We start from the raw sequence: 21,268 nt of genomic DNA, 5'->3' as shown, positions 1-21,268 counted from the left end.
AATCTCCGCATAATAATAATATATTCCCTCATATTTAATATATCTGTCCTAAAATAATCAGTGGTAATAAAGGTATTATTATTATCAGAGTTAGGTATTAATAGTATTTTCAAACTCTATTTATATTTTTCTGTTTTTTTTTTTGTTTATAAAAATGTTATATTATTTAGGAATATTTTGCACTATGTGTGTTGTACGTGACTTTTTTGAATTAAAAAAACGAGACATAAAGTAAACAAACAATGATACCTTTTTGCATCAAGCATCACGGAGGAATAATTAGGCTCGCGATAATGTCACTATAAAATATAAAAAGTGTACATATTAATGGCAAAAAATAAAAATTGTGAATTTTGCAAAAGTTTTTGTGAAAAATGTGAATTGGGAGTTTGGCAAAAAAAGAGCCGCACGCCAATACCCAAAGAGCCACATGTGGCTCGCGAGCCGACCACTGCATATCATACCTAAACTATTATGGTTTGATTTAGGCAAGGTTTAATTGAATTTTAAAAACTAACCAGCACCATTTGCAAATTATATTCTTAGTTCAATGAAAACAAATAAGCATGAAAGACAAAAGTTTGGTGTGCACTATTTATGTCGAATCTTAACAGCCTACCCCCACCCTTCGCCACTGCTAATGTGTTGTATGCAGGATGCTTGAAGCATTTCTTGAAAAATAGTGATACTAAAGAAAAGAAATATGAAAGCAGAATAATTAAAGACGTCCTAAATTGATGAGATACTGCTTAGAAGTTGGATGGGCGTTGTACCTACTAATTTAAAATAAATCACGGATGCGGAATCATATATAATATTTACTATTTATCATAGTGACTTCTTCATTTATTGGGTTAAAAGCGCAACTCATCTCAGATATTAAAATGCTGTAAAATGAAGACTTGAATGTTTTCAGTTTACGACCAAATATTAACGGAATCGACCACAACGTCGGGGTTCATACTGTTTGTAATGGACTTTATGATATTCTGTACCCACTTACTTACCATAGTTGCATGTTGCACTGTGCAATTTGCTTGACCGCTGTATCGCTTTTAAATCATCGCATACAAAAACCCCGCGGTCTTCTGTTTTAGCTCAATGTTGGTCAATGGCCGTTTCATTTTACTTTAGAGATGATTATTTATTAATAATATCAACCAATTGTTCTAAAGTAACTCTAAAGCATCATTCGTACATACGTATGTGCTTATTTTCTCAAATATGTAAGTGATTTTTATAATAATATATTGTATAGTTCCGTTTCTGAATTCATTAATTTTGATGATGTAGGTAGAAGACATCATAGAGATATTCAAACAAAAGCATAGTCACAGTCATATAAATTAATATAAAATCACATTGTCAAGACAACAGCACTAATGAGGTATATTAGACTATTAGAGGGTCTATTACCAGATAGGAGTTCCTTACGCCAGTTGCCTGCCATTCACGTTGCCGTATCGTTCCTTTAAACCAGCTCTTCTACTTTCCCAAAAGGTTTTCTAGATTTTATCGGCATACTATGGCCGGAGAGATCATATCGATGCGAAGCGGGAGTCCCGCCTGATGATTTTTAGTGATCACTGACATCTTGTCGTCGGCTCTATAATATATCTTATTTCTTACCTCATTCACTTTGTTTGTATAATAATTGTGTGGATCAATAAAGGAAGGCTGTCGAGGTCGGCTATGTTCGTCGCAGTCCAGTTACGGACACGGCTCTACAACGTTGGACAACACTGTTTCCGAGACAGTTTCATCAGCCAAATAGTGTACGTATGTATGCCCGCCGCACTTTACAATACCTGCAGTTGGTCAGAGCTATCATTATACGCTGTTATAAGACATCATTAGGAGGAAGTTTTAGTAACAGCGTACACTTTGGCATAGTGACTAAATATGCCTATCTGCTTTTACTCGAAAAAAATAATCAATCGATCAATAGGTAGGACATATATAATATAGAGTACCTATATACGTATATATTATTCTTAACACTACAATAGGCCATTTAGTAATGTATTTAGTAATAATATGAGTGAAACAATCACAAACAGTCAGACTGAAGAAAACACATAAATATATTGTGACCTTTCAGGGAATCGAACCCGGAGCCCCTGTATGAAAGTCTATCGTCTTACACATTGGACTGCGAAAGTCACCTATATACTACTTCTACTATATACCTACCTACTATATACCTACCTACCAGTGGCGAAGGGTGGAGGTAGGCTGTTAAGATCCGCCATAAACAGTGCACATTAAACTTTTTCAGACATACGTATTTGTTTTCATTGAAATAAAACTACAATTTACAGATAGTCGTCGCTGCATATTCAATAAATCGTATGTGTCATTTGACACATTCTGAGATAATCGAAAAAAACTGTTTTAAAAAATAACTAAAAATATTTTATACATTTTTTATTTTTTTTAAATTCGACCTAAATATTTCACATGTTATTTGAGTTTGGAAAAACAAAAAAAACAACTATTTCAACATAAAATACGCTATTTTCCGATTATTTTGCACATACGACTTATTCTATGCATCATTTTGTGCACATACGATTTATTTTATACTGACACAATTTGTTAGAATTCATACTAAAATAGATTCATCTAAACATTAGAATAGTGCATTTAAGCATGAACGAAAATTGTGTGTGATATTATTATAATATTATTGGTGTACCTATACTTATAAAAAATATTAAAAAATAAGTCACCATTTTTCTGTGCCAAGTCAGAGCGTCCACAGAGCAGTGGTTATATTATTAAGATTTTTTAGGAGAATTGTCTTTAACCAACAGCCTGACCTATTGGGTCTTCGCTTTCGATCAAACATACATTGAAAAAATAACATGCATATTTTGCCAGCCGAGGGATTTAACCCTCAACCCATGCTCCAGAAATTGACTACCTGTGGGTATGCTTATGTAGCAAAAGGAGTTTTGTATGATCATTCAATAAAAGAAACTTTTTGTGGAAAGATTTAATAATTATTTTTTCACAAAAACATATTAATATAAACGAACAAGATAAGAAAACATTGGGCCGATATAAAAAAGTATATACTTAGGTAGTTATTAGAAATACCTACATTGTTACAGTTATAAAAATAAGAACAGGATAAAAATATTTTTTTATAATGTCATTCCGTCGTCTTCCGTAACTAAATGGCACAAATATGAGGTTTTCAATATTTTATTGGGTAGTTTGTGCTGACACCGTTCGCCCAATATTTTTCTAGGTTTCACAGCATCGAGTACATATTTATCATTCACTTTTCTGTACCCAATGTATGCCTCTCCTAACGTTCTCCTTATTTTATTTCGTTTCATCAAATGCGTAACAGGAATGTCCAACGACAATGACGTATAGTCCATACTGTTCATAGTATGTAATATTTCACCAGTATTTTCACAAAGCACAATATTAGTAGTTATTGTCTTCAGATGATGATGATGATGATGATGGAGGCATTACGTTTTCTTTTTCTGCTTCTTTTTATAATATTAACTCTCCTGAAGTTTCACATAGTATATCATCATCATCAGCTGGGGTCAATCCACTGCTGGATGAAGACCTCCCCAAGCTTTCTCCAACTCTCTCAGTCCTGTGTCGTTCGCTGCCACGTATTTCCGCCGAACTTTATCAGTTCGTCAATCCAGCGGCTTTTAGGGCGACCCTGTGGCCGTTTCGTACCCCTTGGGTACCATTGGATGACGGAATGTGCCCCGCCCATCTCCATTTCAGCTGTTTGGCAACGCCTATTACATCGTGTACTCTTGTCTGCTTCCTAACCCATTCGTTTCTCTTACGGTCCTTTCGCGTGATGCCCAACATGCACCTCTCCATGCCTCGCTGTGTGACTCTTAGCCTTTGGACATTTCTCGTGTTGAGGGTCCACGTCTCGCAGCCATACGTGAGCACGGATAGCACACATTTGTTAGAACACCCTACGCTTAAGACATAATGGTAGGTCACTCTTGAAGATACTATTCAGACGTCCGAAAGTACTCCATCCCAGCTTTGTTCTTCGAGCAATTTCATCATGCATGCTTCCGTCTATGGACACCTGCTGTCCGAGATAGACGTAGCTGCTGACTTGCTCGAGTTGGGTGCCAGAAATACAGATAATCGCAGGGTCCGAAAAACAGTTCCTCATCACTTTTGTCTTTGAGACATTTATCTTAGTATATAGTTTGATAATATACCTTTTCGCAGAGTGTGGGCATATTATAAATTTCCTCTGGTTGATATGATGATGATGTAGGCATTTGGTTTTCATTTTCTGGCTCTTTTTGTAATATCAATTCTCCTGCAGATTCACACAGTATGTTATTACAGTTTGATAATATACCGTCTTTACAGAGTGTGGGCATATTAGAAATATCCTCTGGTTAATATGATGTTGAAGGTTGAGGATTAATTTCATTACATTGCGAGGGTGGGGTAAACGTTAAAAATATATCGTATTTGAAACATTTTTTACTTTACGTGATACTGACGATTCAGTGTCTTCAATTCCATTTTGTTGCCTCGAAAGAAGTAGGTACCTAATATTTTATACCCGCGACTCGATTCTTACCTACACCTTTATTAGTTCCCTGCATAAAATAAGAATACTACGTAATGTTGATGTATTATTAACAGTTTATATGTAAAAATAAAATCTTTCCCTAATTTGAAAAAAAATATTTAAATAATACTAAAGAAAGGCCACTACATTGTGATAAACATGACATATGTACCGAGCGCTTCAAGAACATAATCTAAAAACGATGCGTGAATATTTTCACAGTATTATTGACGAATTCATGGATAATAAGGATTTTATAAAACGTCAATACGTAAGTATAATGTATTGTAAATTAAGTCTTTGAAAGATGATAAATAATAATCGATAAATTGTGATGTCTTTAGTCTGAAACAACACCTTCAACGGCAACGAAGTCGATTTGTAGCAAACCGTCAAAATCATAGTGAGTATGAAATAAATCGGATGTGCTCTACGGTAAAAAATTTGTGCGAAATGAAATGATCGTATGTGCAACATTGCTCACATACGACTAATTCAGATGCATTTTTAGAATAGCTGCACATACGATTTATTTAATATGGTATTCATGCTGTCTCAGATTTTTTTAAAAATATAAGCATACGTTCAGATTGTGGGGAAAAAAATCCGCTTCGAGTGGTATCATTAACTCATTTTGACCAAAAACTGCACATAGGTCATATTGAATATGCAGCGACGTAGTGTTGGTTAGTTTTCAAAATTCAATTAAATCCTGAGAAACCAAGCCATAATAGATAATAGTCAAAAAATACATGTCTATCTATAAAATATCTAAAATTATGCAATCAAATGATACATAACTTTGAATATTTTATAAATAGAATAATATTTTTTATTTATTATAGTTTGGTTTAGTCAGGGCTTAATGAATTAAAAATAATAACCAACAATATGTGTAATATGTATTTTTAATCCAACGAAAACGAATAACTATGAATGAATAAGTGTGCACGATTTTATCGTATTGCCCAAATTAGATCAAAACTATTATGGTTTCGTTTAGGCATGGTTTCATTGATTTTTAAAAACTAACTAACACCATCTGTAAATTGTAGTCTTAGTTCAATAAAAACAAATACATATGATTAAAAAAGTTTCGTGTGCACTATTTATAGTGAATTTTAACAGCCTACCTCCACCCTTCGCCACTGCTACCTACTATATGAAGACATATCTTATGAAGGGAATTTACAAGTAGGTAAATGCTTAATTTGTTCACACGGGCTTGACACGTGACTGTTGCAAAAATATGTCTCGTGTAACTACGAGACGCTATAGGTATTTTTTCACATCATTCTTAATATTTACTTATCGTTCCATCGTGATATGATAAATCATGATATTCTTGATCTATTTTAGCTTATTGTAAAGTATTTTATATAATAATAGTAACAACTACTCAATGTCTCGCCGAAGATTAGCAACTGTCAAAGCAATTTCTAACCCACTCAGATCACCTGAAGTTCTAAAGGTATTTTATTTTTCATATAATATTCGGTTCACAGAACAGATTAATAAATATAATTCCAATAGGCTATTCCCCAATACACTACATTTTCACCTAGAATTTTGATTTTTTTATTTTGAATGTGTGAGTGTCCTACGAAAATGAACCACACATTATAGACGTGCAATATTGTCAAATAAACTCATAATAAATGAGCGTCAGCGAATAAAGTATAAACCGAGAGCAGTGTTGTCAGAACGAAAGACAAGCGTACTCTTTACATATGATCAGTTTATCGGGTTTATCCCATATTCGAGATCGGTTGCCTGTTACTCCACATCCGTTAGGTATTTCAGTTCTCATTATTTCTGAGTTCCCTGATTCGGTCAATAGTCGAGTTCGCTTCTGTCGTATGGAATCCACAGTACCTACGTTGCATGTTTACATAAGTAAGCCATCACGAAGGAGTACAACATAGATTTCGAAAGCACGTCAATTTAATGTATTACTGATTTAATTTGAATACGTGTATTAATTAAGGCTCTAAGTACCAAAAACAAAAAAACTGACATTTTATAGAAAAGTGTTCTACATACTAACGCCAATAACTTCAGCTATGGTCTAAGTGCCTCAAGCAAGTCAAAAAAATACAGCAAAATATTTAAACCTGTTGACGTTGTAAGTCCGTTGGCCTGTTTTATTTATAATTGTGTAAATAGCACTACAGTGGTCAACTTCATTCAATATAAAATGGCTGACGATGGTGTGTTGACACTTGCGACTTCCTAATACCTAAAATTATAGAAGCTGCCGTAATTGCTTCACACTGTAAAACCACATTTTTCAAAAGGTCTGCTTCATGAAATTTTACTGCAATGACTCGGTATTTTGTATCTACAGGCAATACTACTTTTTGGTACTTAGAGCCTTAATTAATACACGTATTCATTTATGTAATAACACAAACGACACTGTGTATTTGACCACTGCTTCTTTCATTAGTCGACGTTTTCTATTTAACCAGTATTTTATTTTCAAAATTATCAATGGTTTTGTTGACTCCAACCCTACTCCAAATGATTAGTTGCCATTGTCCATCAAGATTTACGCGAAACCAAACTTTGTACCATGTCAGTCGTAGTGATTTTAATTTTACACAAAACTCCTTTATTCGGCACTCTTGTTTAAATAAGGATATTTATTTCTACAGAATATAATATAATAAATATAAATCTGTGGCCCAACAACCTACTTTGCCTGCCAGTCGAACTCGGACCGTCCGATCTGGTATCCAGGATTCCCCTGGGTGATTGGTCTCTGTCCATTCTTGCTGTATGACCTACCCATCGGAGTCTTAAGGGCCCGCTGAAGAGCCCGCCGTTCAAATATAATTTAGTATAAAAAGGACCTCGGCGTCGTAACTACGTCAATTTAAATCGATCTTTTCGCAAAAATCACTAATCATCGGAGATTTTATTTCAAGAAATATTATTATTATTACTGATAATTTCTGCCGCGCGGAGAATTATTATTATTTTATGAACACTTGCGACATGAAGCCGATCAGAAAACAGGGCTGTCAAAATAATATTAAGCATTCATATTTTTTAAATGTTAATTTCATCATGGTTTTTAATCAAACCTGTGCAAGTACGTACTGATAACTTGGGTGGATTTTGTAGCAAACATACTATTGATATATATACGGGTATATTATTATTATAACCCAATTCAAATTGAACATAGGTTGATACTCAAATACTATTATAGTATGTTTATGATTTCGAGAAAATAATACGATGGTATAATTAATCCATATCAATTATTTGAAAACATTACATTCGCACTTTGCACAAAATTACAAACACATTCGAAGTTTGCCGCACACGTACAGACCACGTGATATTTGTTTACGCAAAATCGTCGCTTTTCAAAATGGCGAATTTGATTACCAGATTTTACTGCGATGAATCAGTATGTTCCTTTTTGTCTTTTTTTATTCGTAGGTTTGTTTACTATGTACACCGAGAAATTTCCATTTATAAACTCGGAAACGATTTTTACAGAAGAGTTTTGGAATATAATGCAACCAAAACTGGAAAAAATTCTATCATGGGTGTTGACTTCCTGAATTAGCTAACCCCAGGTCCATGCCACTACGTGAACCACAGTGGATATTAAGCCATTTCCACACTGGCAACAAGTTGCTGGCAACCTCATTAAATTTTACGATACTTACCATAATTGCTTAAGAAATTTTACAATAATTATCGTAAAATCTAACGAGGTTGCCAGCAAATTAACTTGTTGCCAGTGTGGACCCGGCATTAGATGCACAAAACTTAAATAATATATATTATAAATAAAAATTTAAAATTATAAATATATATTATGATTTATGTCTTCGACAGCCCTGATGAAATAAATGTGAAATATGAGTCGGATCAGTCACAGAGCAAATTTATTAACACAAACAACTTTGACACGACCTTTTTATATTAACTAGTAGACCAGATATTATGGACCACATGTTAAAAAATCATATTTTCAATTCTCAAGGCCATTTCTGTAGAACGTCCTCTTAAGAGGGGGCTGAAGAGCGAATGTTCAATTATAATTTAGTATAAATAGGACCTCGGCGTCGTTAGCACGTTAATTTAAATCGATCTTTTCGCAAAAATCACTAATCATCGGAGATTTTATTTCAAGAAACATTATTATTATTATTGATATTGTCGGCCGCCGAACATTATTATTTTATTTTATTATAAACATCTGCCGATCAGAAAACAGGGCTGTCAAAATAATACTATAATATTATTTTTAAAATGTTAATTTCATCATAGTTTTTAATCAAACCTGTGCAAGTACATACTGATAACTTGGGCGGATTTCGTAGCAAACATACTATTGATATATCTACGGGTATATTATTATTATAACCAAATTCAAATTGAACATAGGTTGATACTCAAATACTATTATAGTATGTTAATTTCATCATAGTTTTTAATCAAACCTGTGCAAGTACATACTGATAACTTGGGCGGATTTCGTAGCAAACATACTATTGATATATCTACGGGTATATTATTATTATAACCAAATTCAAATTGAACATAGGTTGATACTCAAATACTATTATAGTATGTTTATGATTTCGAAAAATAATACGATGGTATATAATCCATATCAATTATTTGAAAACATTACATTCGCATGTACATATTATTATAGTATAAAGAACAGATAACTGTTTACTTTGCAAGATAACATCAAAATGTGTATATATTTATCTTAATGACATTCATGAGTAAATACGGCTGAAAGCTTGGAAATGTGTTTTTTCTATTTCAAAATCTTTTAATTGTGTACTTATTATTTTATTAAAGATTCAAGGTCAACTTCATTTAACTAATAGAAAATACTGTTTGTTTCTACGAATAAAAAAAGACAGGAAGGAAGATGTGTACAAATCACGGCAATCAGAAAGGCCGGCAAATATGGCCGACAATGCGTGATACACAAACATAAAATACACAAAATTACAAACACATTCGAAGTTTGCTGCACACGTACAGACAACGTGATATTTGTTTACGCAAAATCGTCGCTTTTCAAAATGGCGAATTTGATTGCCAAATTTTACTGCGATGAATCAGTATGTTCCTTCTTGTCTTTTTTATTTGTAGGTTTGTTTACTATGTACACCGAGAAATTTCCATATATAAAATCGGGAACGATTTTTACAGAAGAGTTTTGGAATATAATGCAACCAAAACTGGAAAAATTTCTATCATGGGTGTTGACTTCTTGAATTAGTTAACCCCAGGTCCATGCCACTACGTAAACCACAGTGGATATTATGCCATTTCCACACTGGCAACAAGTTCACACTGGCAACATCCCACACTGGCAACAAACCTCATTAAATTTAACCATCATTGCTTAAGAAATTTTACGATACTTATCATAATTATTGTAAAATCTAACGAGGTTGCCAGTGTGGACCCTGCATTAGATGCACAAAACTTAAATAATATATATTATAAATAAAATTTTAAAAGTATAAATATTAATGATTTATGTCTTCGACAGCCCTGACGTAATAAATGTGAAATATGAGTCAATCGAGTCGTGGGCAAGTTTATTGACACAAACAACTTTGACGCGACCTTTTTATATTAACTAGTAGACCAGATATTATGGACCACATGTAAAAAATATAATATTTTCAATTCTCTGCCAATTCTGTAGAACGTCCCCTTGACAGATTTAACTAATGCGGAAATACACTCTTCTTGGAAGAGATTGAAGAACTTCAGTATATGTCGTATATACCATTATTCTCTTTCTTAGTTTGGGGCGATAAATCAAAATATTATCTATCATCGTTAATTTTATTACTCTTACTAACAACTGACATTTTTACAAAGTATCCTTCTCTTCATTTTCAGCCCAAGCGGTGCGGCTCTGGGTTCGCTGGACGAAATCAGAGGCTACCTGCAGGCGGCTGGGACGTGTAAATGCGGCTTGGATTGCCCTTTGAGGCCAGAATGCATCTTCAACTTTGATCCTAAGGTAAGACGACACAGCATAATAATAATATAAACACTCATTATCAATCGCACATTACCCTTTTGTGTGCAGACGTTTATTAAACACATTTCCACGTAGTTCAACTCCATAATATAACATATTTTACATTCGGTACTTATCAAATACTATCAGATTATATTACAATTATTATTATTAACCGTCAGAATTATTGTTCATTTCTTTTAAATATGTGGAATTTTGAAAAAATTGTTGGTAATAGAACGTTATAGAATGGCTATAGAACTGAACATTTGAATTCAATGTATTCTAATTCCAGATTATTATTCTAAGATATTCAAAATATTTAAGCTCAAGATCGTTTAAATCCATCTTATCCGGTTTTATAATAAAGCTAAACATTGGGACCATAATGTCTTTAAATCCTCGAATCTCGCGTCAAAATCCGTTTTCAATAAATGAATAATTTTATAAAAATAATAATTTGAAAAAAAATATCATATTTTCTTGGCGGGTAACTCAAAATGTTGTAGTGGGTAATTCAATTACCCGCGGGTAGTAGGTTGCCGACCACTGCTTTAGAGTCTAGCTAGTGGTAACATATACAGAATTACATCACGTCTTGTGTAGAAAACATTTAATGAATACATCCAAAGAATATGATTATTCAATAGATAGATTTCCGTATATAGGTATGTATTAAAACATTTTTCGTAATATCATAAGAATTAAGCCGGTAATCTTGTGTTTTTTATACTTACTAACCTACTACCTATACCTACCAGGGATGGCATATAGGATTTGATCGGCGTGCCAAAATAAGCCGATTTTTTTAATGTGGGGCGTGCCATTCCTTTTTAAGTGTTAGATACCTACACGTCATGATATAATCTAAATCATTTATTGAATATAAAAAATGGGTACATTGGTAACTATATTTTTTATTGAATATATTAAAAAGATACACATAAAGAAAATAAGGCTTAAGGAATAAGTCTTTGAGTGTACATGATTCAATATATCATCGATTGTTAAGTGTTGCCACAATATACATAGACATCAACACGATTTTGCTTTGATTTAATATTTTTCCGCTGTAAACGTTTTGAATATTAAAAAATAAAAGGAATTCATTTTTTTTGGCGTGCCGTCGAAAAGTTTTAGCGTGCCAAGTTGGGCACGCGTGCCACGTATTTGCCATCGCTGACCGAATATACCGTCCCATATTTAACTAGATGTAGGTATATGAAACAAATTCGTTTTTTTATTCAGTTAGAAATTAAATAGTTATATAATTATATTAAATTAATGTACGACGATTACAGATAGATTAAATTCATGCTCTGGTTAGATCCAACGTTCATTCTTATCACTTATCACTTATCTCTATGTATGATAAAATACTATTGGTACATCATACGCATACAACTTTCTTAACTGTAATTTACAAGCATTATATTTTGAATTAATTGTCAACAACTCGTAGTTAGGTTTGTCTTTGTAGCAGAATTATCTAGTAATGTGGGCGTTATCAGCTTATGATTATTATAGGGAAGTAGTGTAATGTGAAATCCTTTCAACAGATTGACCTACTTATTTAGAGATTCTTTATATTGATCGTATTTTTCTATTGGCCAGACGAAGAATGAAAACGACCGTAATCTGGCGTCTGAATTGGACGTAATCGTATGTGTGGCTATGAGAGACCCCTTCGAATTAGGGTAGTTAAACTCAATACCTACATCTTACATAATACGTAAGTAGTTATAAGCATTCACTTGTTTTTTGTTTGCTGTGTAATCTCTGCGAGTATGTTTTGGGACATATATATAAAGCAACTGAAATAATATGCTAATGTTTATTTTCTACCAACTAGTAGGTACAATGCAATTTAACGTTCGTCAAAATTTCATTTAAAACATTATTGAAACTATCTACTTTACCTATACCTGCTGATTATCTACCTTAGGGGTTCGTTTTACGATCGTATAATGCCTTTGTATAAATTGTAATAATTAACTTAAAGAAATATATCCTGTCTTAATAGATAATAGGCAAGTATGCAAATCCTCCCGATATCGCTCAATTCAAAACACTCTTAAAGAGATTGATCAATTTTATTTGTCTAATTTTATTTTGACCATGTTCGATCCTCAGAAGATCATATGGGCCTCCAGAGAGTGGAGGTTTGTGTTACACTTGTTAAACCTCTTAATCCATACTCTGACTCCAAACACACACTGAAAATAATGTGTGTATTTTCCAGGCCCACTATTGGAACCTGGGACCTACGATATTATAAGTTCAGTATATCACGTTATTATTAATTATATATATATATATATATATATTCTGGCCACTTACTAAGATCTGATTATCTTGAGGAATTCTCCTTAAAGCATGTCGCTCCAAAAATAGGCAAAGTAAGTGAAGTGGCCACCGTTTTTTCTTGTAGAATCTCAATCGAATTACGTTTTATTGGTTCGTTCCATGCTTTGCACTTCGCCGCTTTTGAAGGCTTTTGGTCATCAGACATCTCCTTTTCCCCCATGTTGTTTCGAGCGTGTCCTACCAATGCATCTTGGAAATTAATTTCGTTTAAATGTATCTTTGAAATTAATTTTGTTTTTATAATTAATGAACCGAACCACCCTGCCTTGCCCTGCAAGTGGTCTGCACGAGATGTGTATGTATTCGGTAAGTTGGACTTATTACCTTTGCTTTACTTGTATACAGGCGCAAGTTAACAAGCGAACCGTGTATTTATTTACACGAATGAAGGGCTTAGGCAGTCTTTATGTTCTATAGGACTTGTTACGTAGAACCCCAACATTACAGATGCTAAACTCTTGACCGAGTAGACGTCTATTGTCTTTCTTCGAGGTCAGCGTCGTATGAGGCGAGACGCAGCTTGTACCCAACAAAACTAACCAACAAATGCATCAAGCATTATTTTTATTATTAATATTCCTTCACCTTTTTAATGTACTTACCCATCTATGTAGAAGAAATCTTTATTTAGCTACGTATTTTTTTTGACTTATACAAGGTATAAATGAGAACTCTGCCATTCTGGGCAGTGTTGACCTGTGTGTCCCTGATAACTATCTTAGAAATAGAGACCATCAGTTGTTTATTCTCCCAAGGTGCAGAACTAACCTGCCACTGGTAATGCCAATTGGGAGAGTGATAACTATGTTCAACGAAATTGCTTCGGGTGTTGATATATTCCACCTACGTGAGAATGAGTTTAGGTGGTGGATGTTGTTTTATAAATTCTTAAAATAGGGTCTGCTTAACTCATCCGGTGTACTTCCTTGTACCTATCTAATTCATCTACTGATATATCTCTTTTTTTATGTAATACTGTTATATTTATATATCTTTGTTTCTAAATGTCATGTTGTGAACGTCTTAAACTTATAATTTGTAATGTCCACAATATGTTAAAAAAATAAATGAATTGAATTAAATCTACTTTTATTATTTCATTTTATATGAGACACACAGTCAATATATTCAGATTTTGATCAATTATAGTTTATAATATTATTATAAATTATAATTATTGATTTGACTGGACGAACCGGACGGTGTTAATGTTGAACATGAGATTATCAATAATTGATAATCATTGTATTATCACTCAATCGTCGATTTTTTTAAGATTTCGGTTCTAATCATCAAATTTTGCGTAGAAAAAAATAGTTACTAAAATGTGCTCATTAATTAGTAAATTTAACAAACCGTTCCATTTACAATCTAATGGCGGACTACTAAGGCGGCATGGGTACTGTATTTGTTATTTACACTTTGTTGTCGATGACACAAACTATGTCAAAGACATAGCTTATAATAAGTATCTTTAGAATCATCTTCAAATGTGTTAATCTTGCCGATTTTTTGAATAATAAAATGCCTAATTCTTGTAAAATTTGGGATCACAGAGATTATCAATATAATTTTTTATCGTGAATATTTTACAAAAATTATCTCGTAATAAATTATACTAATGGTTTTATAAATGCGTCTAAAAATTAATAAATGTAAAAAATCTCCACTGCACCACTGCACAGTTATGTACCGAAATATGACTATATTCTAAAACATTAGAGCGAGAGGTTTAAAAGAATACTATTTTATGTAACAAAAATACTTTATGCAGTCATCAAATGTTTAAAATAACTATAAAGGATAATAAGACTTCAAAATTATATAAATAGATTATCTACAACGTTTAAGGAGTGTCCAGGATCATGGTTTGAAAATACAATAAAAACTCAATTTTGACCTTCGACGAGCATGTCCCCCCTTAAACATTAAATATTTATATATAAGTATATGTATTTCGTTTAAAATTTAATTAATAAATATATTCCACAAAAATTAATGTTTCATTTTTCCCCTGGCTGTTCTGTTTTGTCGTGTTCTGTTTTGTCATGTTCTGTTTTGTCGTGCTCTGTTTTGTCTTGTTCTGTTTTGTCCGGTCACCGTCCAGGATCATGCTTTGAAAATAAAAAAAGCTCCATTTTGACCCACGCTGAGCACGTCCGCCCTTAATGGATCTAATAGGTTGAGCAAGTGGCTGACATCCATTTCTCGTAAAAACAAAAATCTGTTAATACAAACCTCCACTCAGTGGAAGCCCTTAGTGATCTTATTATTAAGATCGGACATTGTCGAGATTTTTTGTTATTTGTTACTAAGGTATTATAGGATATTGGTACTTTCTACGAAACAACCGATGTCTGATAATCGTAATCACCCCAGTTGATTGGTTTAATTTCTATCGTAAGGGACCTCAAAAGCAGCGAGCGGCTGGCTCCAAATAGCTTGTACAGCTATTGGTTATAGGTACATTATAATATCTATAACTATTGTCTGCATTATCGATTTAATATCTGTTTGATGACATAAAGCGCCAATAACGGTAATATAAGAAATTATTCTGCATCATACTGCATTAAAAAAAATTACAATAGTGACAATGCTATGCCGATGGTATGTATATAACATAGAACACATTACTTGGTCCTATAGGCAAAACGTCATTGAAAGTGAATGTATTTTTATAAAAGACGTAGGTAAGTAAAGTGAAATGTATTGTGTTATGTCCGTTGCCTTGATTGCAGATTCCTGTTTCGCATACCGGATCGCGCTGTAAATAAAATTGAGAAAGTAATCATTGATTGAGTACAACGTGTGCTGTGCTGTTTCATTTTTTACAGCTCGCATCGCTTGGTCGTTTGCGTTTCGTTTTTCTCACGATTTCCATTCGGCCATTCTCCGGTATAATAATTCTCGTTAGCGCAAGTTAACTACATGCCGGTCGCAAACTCTATCCGACACGTTGCTATTCTTGTGATCGTTTTTCGAATTGCGTAAAGATATCGGTTGTTTGTATTCGCGGCGGCCTCCGGGATCTGCTAACGCGACGCCACGGATCTTGAATAAAATAATATATCGTAAAATTTAAATATATAATTGCAAGTTCTGTAAACATAAGTAGTAGTATATAATATAGTATAAGGCAGGGTTGGCGAACCTTTTTATGTACGCGTATCAAAATTTCCCAATCATTATTTTTCAACTGTCTGACGTGCCGAGCAGTTTTTCATGGGGAAAAATAAAGTAGTTTTGAGAATCGTATTAAAAATTGTGATATTCTGGATACCACTCACAGAACGTAGCACACATAAAGCTTTATCACTTTTTTTAAATAACGTCATACTTTCGGTCAACCAATTTTGAAACTCTCTGCAAGCTATTACTAGCTCCACCAACTTTTTGTTTCTTATTTTTGTGGGTAGAAATGAAATTGTTTGTTACTGTATTACTTAAAGATCTACCATCGTAAGTTGGCAGCGGTCGAATTTGAAACTCAAATTGTTTATCGACGATAAATTTGTTATAAATGCCATTTCATTTTACAACATGTTTCTCGAATTATGGATTGCATAATATTTGTACAGAAATCTACTACCAATAATAAATTATAAATTACTATTTTTTTGTTAGTTATGGTAAAATTCTCAATGTCATACTAGCGCCCTCGCTGAAACGCCAATTTATGATGGTAGATCTATAGTTTGGTTCTTTACGCACAAATTGACACAATAATTGCTCCGATCGGATGAGGTATTCTCTCGTTACAGTTGTCGCAAGCATTGTAAATCCATCAACATCAGAGGTTCGCAGGTCGGCATTCCCGCTGCCTAATGAGGTTATTGTGATATTATTATACGTGACTTACCTATACATTTATATATTTACATTAAACGTAATGATAACTTTTGGAGACTATTTTCCTGCTATTTTTTATTAGCGATGCAATTTGTCATTTTTATTATGGGTGTTTTTTCTCTTCAAAATAAAACATTCGCGTGCCATGCAAAATCATCTCGCGTGCCACCAGTGGCACGCGTGCCATAGGTTCGCCACTACTGGTTTAAGGTGTCTGTAAGGGTATAATTTTATGGTGTCAATTTATCTTCGTACATAAGAGCGGAATGCAGAAACATTTGTCATAACTAAAATTTCCTTAGCAGAAAACACTATGCAGAAACACTGTCCTTAGTTAAGATCATTTTTATTGAAAATAATACCATATTTAAAAATTCTCGTTAGGTAAATTAGGTAAATTATTTTATAATCGTTAAACGATGACAAAAATATGACAACTGCATTTTATAAATGCAATAACTATAAATACATATTAATATTTAATTATAATACTCTTATGTTTCCGTTATAAGTCATTATACGTGATTCCACAGGCACCACAAGTTTTTTTTTTAACATGGTAACACTAGCATCAAGTGTCATTCTTCATCTGGTATTTTGTATTTCTGCGGGCTGGCGTATAAAAATAAAATAATATTCTGCAAGTACATGCCAAACGAATTAACACTATCAATATCCATATTGAGATACATTGTCAAATAAATTTGAGTGTATGGACTGTGTTATAGACATGCGAATTTATTTTGACAGCAGCTGTCAGTGGTAAATGGTAATACAGAAGGGGGCGTGTTCATAACAAAAGTAGTCTATGGTTAAGGATTCCTTAACTCTATACTCAGGATTGTATATAGTTAAGTCATCCTTTTCGGCGACTTATCCTTAGGAACGAAATCTTAGATTGTGCATTCCGCTCTAAGTATTTATACTTAGTTTACATTATTTTATTACATAGGTACCTCGTGCGTTCTATATTTGTTCCGTTACTCGTTATTCATAGCTGCTCGTTCTTATCCCACACTTTCGTCCTTTTTTTCCTATCATTGCAGCAGCCTTGAGCCTTTTTATTTTAGATGACCCGCATATTTTTTAGTTGGCCTGTTTATCTAGCAGGAACGCGACCTCACACTTGCCGACAATTGGCTTTTCCGGGTTCTCCCCGTGACTTCTAGTGACATTATTTTTTTAGACATGCGTTTTTTGAATGTGTCCAGATTATTCTTTAATCTAAGGTAGCTATCCAGTGTTCTAATTTTGTGGGAACGTATGTTCTAGACTTGGGTCCGTAGAATACCTACTTCAGCTCGATGCTCGGTTCTACCCGCTGAAAATTTCTTTTTGTTTTGTGGATTACGAACTTTAAGTTAATATGTAATAAATAATCTTAAACTGATTTAAATACTGTATTTACGGCCATTCCACGTTTTTTTAACGCAAATGGCCTCAAAGGGGGTTTAAAAGGTGTTAAGTTAAACACCGTGTTATATGCGTAAAGGTGCGCGCGCTTAGGCCGTTTTGTTCGTCGGCTTTTACGAGCGCGCCGAGCATTGATTGCGCGCGTTATTATTTGAATGCCTCCTTGCTGTTTGTTCTCTTTGAGGAGAATACTGCTGGACAACAATGCGCCACGGATCGTTTATGAAAATCCTTTGTTAACGGCCATCGTGTGCCGAAGCGGAGTAGTCACTTTGTGTCCATATGTCTGTGTGCCGCTACAGTGATTCGATAACTTTTCACATCCTTCCACAGTGAGTTTTTGTAAGCTTTTTACGTGAATGTTCCAATCTAGATGCATTATTTATCCTATCAATCATATCGCAGTGTATATAAATATCTATTAATGCGGCGGCTTAAATGCATCAGTGGAGATTCTTCTTCCAACTGTTTAATAGCATGGCAAAAAGTATGCATCCGAAATTTTAAAAATTGTAACGACACTAAAAAATGATCCTAATGATCATCAAAAGAATTTACTCAGGAATAGTCTTTTTTGTGTTTTTGGATGCACCAAATACCTACATGTACCTAATCGATACCTCATCGAGCTATTAATCGATTTTGGCTTTATGTCGAATAATTTTGCTGTGAGATATAATAATAAATGTTTACTAACGTGTAGGTACTGTTGTTTTGTATCCGATTCTTATGATATAGAGGGGCAGGGGCACTGCTAAAATTTTGGCGGAGCTAAAATTTTTATTTTACAAGGAGAGAGCTTAAGGAAGTCTATTGGTTTGACTATTGTAAATTAGTTTTTGGTTATATTTCATTATTCATTACCTTAAATATTATGCCAAAATCATAAAAGAGATATTATACTCGACATATCGATCATGTCATATTATTGTGCCTACATCATTAAGTGCTCAACTAATTTCAACATATTATTGTTTCATGACACGATTGAACATTTTGAGAACCTCCGTGAAATATTATTTTATTGATTTTACGCGTTTTTGCGCTTTCGATCCGTTTCATAATTCGAAATCGCGCCTATAAAATGAAATCGGCGTTCAGCCCTTTTTTGTGTAAATAAGCGTTTCTCTCATTAAAACTTACTGAGAACCAATTTCAATTTAGGCTCATTTCCGATTACATTTTTTTCTTTGTCTTCTTTTCGGATTTTATCATTAAATAATAGTAACCAATCAGACGGATTCTGCTCAAGAATTAATAGACCCAGAAATTCCACACATATTGAAATTATTGTTGAATTTCGTTCTGAGAATAGTTATAGAAACAATACCTATTACCTAGACCAGGGTTTGATACTCTACCCAGATTAGGGGACTTATTTTGGTTTGACGACTTGTAAAAATCTCTAGAATATAATATACAGATAACAATTGAATAAATCTTATATGTTAAACAAAATATTGATTTGAACCTTGAATTTGAATATGTTTTGAATGCACATAAAATATTTGTGGCATAATAAATAATATTAAATATTACATATTATTATGTTTAATTTCTATCTTCATGCTACAATCTGCTTCGCAATTAGGTTTTTCGTTAGAGTTAAAATTTATTAAAAATACGGATAGCCTACCGTTCTAGCAAATCAGAAATACCAAGGTATTTCTTTCGATGTACAGTGGTTTTAATGTTTTTAAAATTAGTTTTGTCACCTATTGCATGTTATTTATTGTCTCTAAACTATTGTTGTTGAAAATTATTTCGTACTTCGTTATATTGTTCTTTATTTTGTCGTGTACTGGTGGTAATTTTGGCTTTTACGGTAGTTATAGGTTACGTGACTCTAGCTAGACCAGACACTCTAAGTATTTAATATATTGTAATAAAGCAGTATTGGATTATTTTCCTTATTTTGTACAGGGGGCATTGGGTGTCATAAACTGCACGATACAATTCTCCCGAATGAATGAGACAATATATTACATTCTTTTTATAGAGCCAGAAACTTTGCAACTAGTTTTACTACATACACTAAAGCTAGCGTAGAGGAGCAAAATACCTAGCATGTCATGTTGAGGATATAAAATTATACAACAGGTGGGTAGGACACACAGAAAAGAAAAAATATTTCTGAGTTCCCTGGTAGGACACGAGTGCAGATTTTAAAAGTAAAATTTGTTCACACCGTAGTCAGTCGGCGATGTCGTCCGATACTCGGGCCGCAGACGGTGCAGCATGCATAATGCATTGCGCCGGCTCCCAACCTCGGTAACCCGCACCCGCATAAAGAGAAGCGGACTCTACAGTCTTGACGTTTTGTGATTAGGCGAATTCGTTTAATTTAAATTATCATATTATTTTCAATAAACTTTAGAAGTGATTTGATATGACCATAAGTGCCAGCGATGTTCCTTCTCCATCTGTTACCCTAATATTCGCTTAAATCCCATGCATTTCATAAAGGGTTTTAATGTCTACGTACGCGTACCATGATATTAAACCGAATCGAGTTGTAGAGTATGTATACGTTTTATAACTTTGCTCTTTTTACTACATTGATATGCCTCTTTGCCTGATAACCTCGCATAAAATTAATATTAGTAATAAATAAGTAAAGAGATAATACCTATACCTACATAAATGTAAAATAAATATTTTTAGAATATAATTATTACCTACATCATTTTCATCGTAGAGCCAGAGTGCAAAGTTATGAAGCATATACTCTACCTACCGGTGAAATCCTGTGGAGACTATTCAACAATGTTCTGTTTTTTACATTTTTCGATACGGTGGTCGGTGCGCCGGTAGATAGCTTTTCATGTGACAATTTCGACAATGCTTTGGCAAATTTGACAAAGACACTCCCAAGAGTTACTGTGTATTGTCTGAAAAAAACAAGATTTTTATGTAGTTTTGGGATTCTCAGTCATTAGTAGTTAGAATTTTGTTTACTGAGTTTACTCATTCAAAGCTTTACCATCATCGCTACACGTTTAGCCTCATTATTATCGTCC

General features: G+C 33.5%; 1 protein-coding gene across 2 annotated transcripts in view; it reads left to right on the top strand.

Moving 5' to 3' along the window:
- Positions 1–21,268, top strand: part of LOC147079184 (uncharacterized) — a 491,603-nt gene that overhangs the window by 124,061 nt on the left and 346,274 nt on the right. For both annotated transcript variants that reach the window (XM_085954360.1, XM_085954352.1), the window contains exon 3: positions 10,493–10,616. In XM_085954360.1, the coding sequence (XP_085810486.1) occupies positions 10,493–10,616 (124 nt within the window). The remainder of the gene's footprint in view (positions 1–10,492; positions 10,617–21,268) is intronic.

The sequence above is a fragment of the Rhyacophila brunnea genome, unplaced genomic scaffold (assembly GCF_057557595.1).
Source record: "Rhyacophila brunnea isolate RB1 unplaced genomic scaffold, BYU_Rbru_1.0 scaffold_10, whole genome shotgun sequence".
Classification (NCBI taxonomy): Eukaryota; Metazoa; Arthropoda; class Insecta; order Trichoptera; family Rhyacophilidae; genus Rhyacophila; species Rhyacophila brunnea.
The sequence above is the reverse complement of the archived record's forward strand: the minus strand, read 5'-3'. Positions and strand labels throughout refer to the sequence as shown.